Below are 4689 nucleotides of genomic sequence, written 5' to 3'. Positions count from 1 at the left end.
TGGATGACCAATCATTTTCTCCTATTAAATTCGGATAAGACAGAGATATTACTTATTGGACCAAAAGACAGTACGCCGAATCTCGTGGATTACAATTTGCAACTAGACGGATGCACGGTTACCTCCTCTACAGTCAAAAGTCTGGGTGTTATATTAGATAGCAACTTGTCTTTTGAAAATCATATTTCCCATGTTACAAAAACGGCATTCTTCCATCTTAGAAACATTGCCAAGTTACGAAACATGATACCTGTTTCTGATGCAGAAAAGCTAGTTCATGCATTCATGACCTCTAGACTGGACTATTGTAATGCACTGCTAGCTGGTTGTCCTGCATCTTCAATAAACAAGCTACAGGTAGTCCAAAATGCAGCGGCTAGAGTCCTTATTTTCCTAATTAATGCTGTTCAGTTGCTTTGACACAATCTGTATTGTTAAAAGCGCTATATAAATAAAGGTGACTTGACTTGACTTGACGTCACAGCTGATCTCCCAGAGTCTCGTCACGTCACAGCTGATATTAAATATGGTAAAACATGAGTACATCTCATTTAATGCTTAATCGACACCTTTCATTAATTTTCACTCTGTCAAGTCACCTTTATTTCTATAGCGCTTTATACAATACATATTGTGTCAAAGCAGCTTCACAGTGTTGTTTGCAACAGATGTAATAGATTTAATTGAATTGTCCCGCCTATGAATATAGTGGAATATAAATAATACTGCTGCGCACGCCACGTGACGCTGGACTAGCACAGATAATAAAGGCTGAGTTCATTACAATGAGAGCATAATGCATATAGCAGATGGAAATAAAAGCTGTTAGCAAATGTTTGCTGTATAAATACAATCAATTATTCTTTATATGAACAGATCAGCAGATTCACTGCACAGAAACTGAACCGTAAAAACGTCTCATCATCACAGAGATGAAGTGGAAGGGGCTGAAGCTGATAATTAATACGAGCACGTTTGATGACTATATGAAGTCGTGTCAGCACACAGATGGCCAACGCACGCGAGCGTCGGTATCACGCATCCAATACAAAGAGGATAAAGCGGCTCCATCAGCGGGACAGCATTAAACTCTCCCACTGCGTCTATTCACACCAATTACTCGCACAGACAAAGGCCTATCTGATTCTGCAAAGCCTGATACGCGGCTAATGCTCTGAGCTCAGACCAGAAAAGCAGCATGACGCTAACAGCCCTGAGCACCATTAGCGTACGTAATATTTGACTGTTTTTACTGTATTTTTGATCAAATAAATGCAGCCCTGGTGAGGCTTTCAGAAACACTGACCCCAAACTTTTGCACAGTAGTGTACACTAAATCATTTTCTCATTGATGTTCAAGCGATGTGGAGTGAGAAATGAACTGAAAGCTTGTGGAGCTTCAGTTTTACAGTCACTCTTGCTTCACAGGTGGGTTTAACAGCACAGAACACGAGCCATGTGGGTAACAGATAAAAAAAATCAACAGTCGGCTAAAACTGAAAAACACAGGTGAAAATAACAAACTCCATTCAGAACGCCCGACTCATTTCTTTGGGCTTTTCTATAAACTTTCATGGAAGCTAACCTGACAGTAAAACTGCAGGAGTGTCCCTCATTTACCACAATGAAGCCACAATAGCGCAGTAACCAGAGATTCTTCTTTTTACTTGACTGGAGCTGAATAATAATTTGTAAATCTAGTCATGTGTTACTGCCACTGTTTTCATGAAATTAGATCCTCATTATCGGTGTTGGGGGTAACGCATTACAAGTATTTACGTAACTCACGTGAGTTACGTAATCAGATTACTTTTTTTCAAGTAACTAGTAAAGTAACGCATTACTTTTTAATTGTATGTACTTTTTAATGTTTATGTGCTACTGTAGATCTAGACTAAATGAGAACATGCATTTACTCATTTCAGATTCAGCACTCCTCAAAATGAGTAAAAACAGAGAAACGCAAACTCAGAATATGACGCAAACTTCTGCAAACTCAGAATAATCTCATCTTATTAACCAGTGTCTTTGCTGCTGACCTTCAACGATCCAAATTAACCATACTAATGAGCAAAAATGATTTTAGATAAGCATAACATTTGTGTTTCATTTTTTTATTGCTGAAAAGAGAAAAATGAGCCCAGCCCAGATGAGAAAATGTAACGCGACACTAATGTAACACATTACTTTCCACAAAAAGTAACTAAGTAACGCAATTATAGGGAGTAACGCAATTTTGTAGTGCATTACTCTTAAAAGTAACGTTCCCCAATTATTATGGTGATTCTCAGTGTACAAATATCTAAACATCCAAGAAAAACATTACAAAAAAGTGTAGTTTTCTGAGAAAGTGGTCAAAATGAAGAAAGAAGCATCTGCCAGTGGGGTCAAAGAAATCTATTTATTTTCTATACGAATTAAACTGGAAATTTGAAGAAGAAAAACTGAAACATTTTCTTGTAAAACATACTCAGATATTTTTTGTTTGTTTTATTTACTCTAATGCATATATTTACTAGATTTATTTATTTTTACAAATATTCGTACTGGAAAACAAGACAAAAATTCACTTCTGCAGTGCATTTAACAACAACAACAACAAAAATAAAAACAGCACATCAAGCACCATGAAATGTTACTAGTATTGCAGTTAACTTCTGCTACTTAGGTGACCCCATCTGACTCTAGTAAAAGTCTATGTTATTGTGTTTAACCCTGACTCTGATCTGCTCACGCTGAGCTCTGATCCCCCTGCGGCTCGTACCTTTGAGGTCCAGGTTCCTGGCTCCGTTAGAGTGCTGCGTCACGGTGCGAGAGTCGATCTTGAGCGTGTGCACGTTGGTGGTGTCGCGTGAAACCACCACGTTGTGCCACTGATTGTCATTGAGCGGCTTCTCCGAGTTTCCCTTCATGAGAGACGGGCCGTTCCCCAGGTCAAACACATAGTGGACGTACCTGAAACACACACCGCATTAAAACTACTTTATTTAGTCTAAATATATGCTTTATTTCATTTTTATTTAATCTAGACACACTTTATTTAGTCTAAATGCATGCTTTATTTTTTATGTAATCTAGACACACTTTATTTAGTCTAAATGCATGCTTTATTTTTTATGTAATCTAGACAAACTTTTTTTGTCTTAAAGCATGCTTTTTTTTTTTTGTAATCTAGACACACACTTTATTTAGTCTAAATGTGTGCTTTATTTTTTATGTAATCTAGACAACTTTATTTAGTCTAAATGCATGCTTTATTTTTTATGTAATCTAGACACACTTTATTTAGTCTAAACGTGTGCTTTATTGAGTGCAGCAGAACGAGAGGACATAAACGTGTGCTGATGTGAGGTGTGAGCGCGTCCTTCATTTCTCTTCATTAAATGAAAAACTGAAATGAATTCTGCGCTCTGTTGTAGTTTTGTCCGACTGGGCTGGTTTTGGTTTGTGGCAAGGTGCCTGGTGATTTTCACGGTTTTAAAGACTACATAATGAAGAAACAGCACTGATTAAACAGAGAAATCAGTTTCAATCAAATCGTCCAGAACATCGACTGGCACGAAATGTGTTGCGAGGATCTGCTCGTCACCAAACCCATCGGGATCTTCTAGTAAATGTCTTGATAATGCCAAATCACTGGAGCAGATTTCTGAATGCGGCACACAAACCACACCAGCTTTTCTTGTCCGCTTTAGAGTTCTGCAGACAGAAGCGGTTCTGATGGAACGCTGTCCTTATTTTCACACCACAAATGAGCGACTCTTCACTGAATGAAACTCATTTCCTGCGCTCTAGTTATTCTAATACCGCAGACAATGTTGCTCTCTGGTGTTTTCGCTACATTTACTGTCATTTGCCTTCAAATATCGATTATAAAACACTGCATTCATTGTGTTCATCACAGATAAGAACTGTGAAGAATGAGCTTTGACTGGCCATAAGAGCGTGAATAATGACTGCGCTGAAGCACTTAAACACGACAAAGAGCATCCACACATCTGCTGCTCAGAAACACTCTTCTTCTCCACAGTGTTTGTGTGTGAAAGGAGTCAGCTTTCACTCGTCTTCCCCACATCACCGGTGTACGCCTTCATTTCACACATCTCACACTTCATTTCAGGTCACAAGCTCCATCTGTGTATTTATCATGCACCAAATGCAATCAATAACTTATTTCTAATACGATTACTTTAAATACTGTTTTGCCGGGTCAGAATTTAATGGGGAGTTGTGTCAAAAATATCATCAAAATTAATTCAATTACCCCAAAATTTCAAGATATAATTAAAAAAAAAGTATGAGATCTTGTTTTTATATTATACAATATGATTAACATATAATTAAGCAATATGTCAAGAGCAAGAGAGCTGTTTTCAGGAATATGAGCACAATTGCAAGCATGATACTGATTTTATACAAACAAGTTAATATTAATTGAACTGCATTTCAGTCACGATTTTTGCTCTTTCTGCAAGAAAACAGCTCCAAACAAAGCTACAGCGGAACTGAACGAATCAGCTGCTTCGAAGGAATCGTTTGAATAAATGATTCAGTGACTGCCACCTAGTGTCATATTTAAAAGCATCGTTTTATTTTTCCATCATATTTTCTATAATAAAATAATAATAATAAAACATTAGTGTTAGGGTTACCAATTCAGATGAAAGTTCCGTGCCACCTCTGCAGTGC

At 37.5% G+C, this 4689-nt stretch overlaps 1 protein-coding gene across 1 annotated transcript in view; it reads right to left on the bottom strand.

Annotated features, from left to right (window-relative positions):
- The window catches only part of LOC107552438 (neurexin-2-like), a 172188-nt gene that overhangs the window by 160582 nt on the left and 6917 nt on the right, over positions 1-4689 (bottom strand). Inside the window, exon 4 of the mRNA XM_016234321.1 lies at positions 2765-2955. Within this exon, the coding sequence (XP_016089807.1) occupies positions 2765-2955 (191 nt within the window). The remainder of the gene's footprint in view (positions 1-2764; positions 2956-4689) is intronic.

This window comes from Sinocyclocheilus grahami, unplaced genomic scaffold (assembly GCF_001515645.1).
Source record: "Sinocyclocheilus grahami isolate Dianchi unplaced genomic scaffold, SAMN03320097.WGS_v1.1 scaffold450.1, whole genome shotgun sequence".
In the NCBI taxonomy this organism is placed as follows: Eukaryota; Metazoa; Chordata; class Actinopteri; order Cypriniformes; family Cyprinidae; genus Sinocyclocheilus; species Sinocyclocheilus grahami.
The sequence above is the reverse complement of the archived record's forward strand: the minus strand, read 5'-3'. Positions and strand labels throughout refer to the sequence as shown.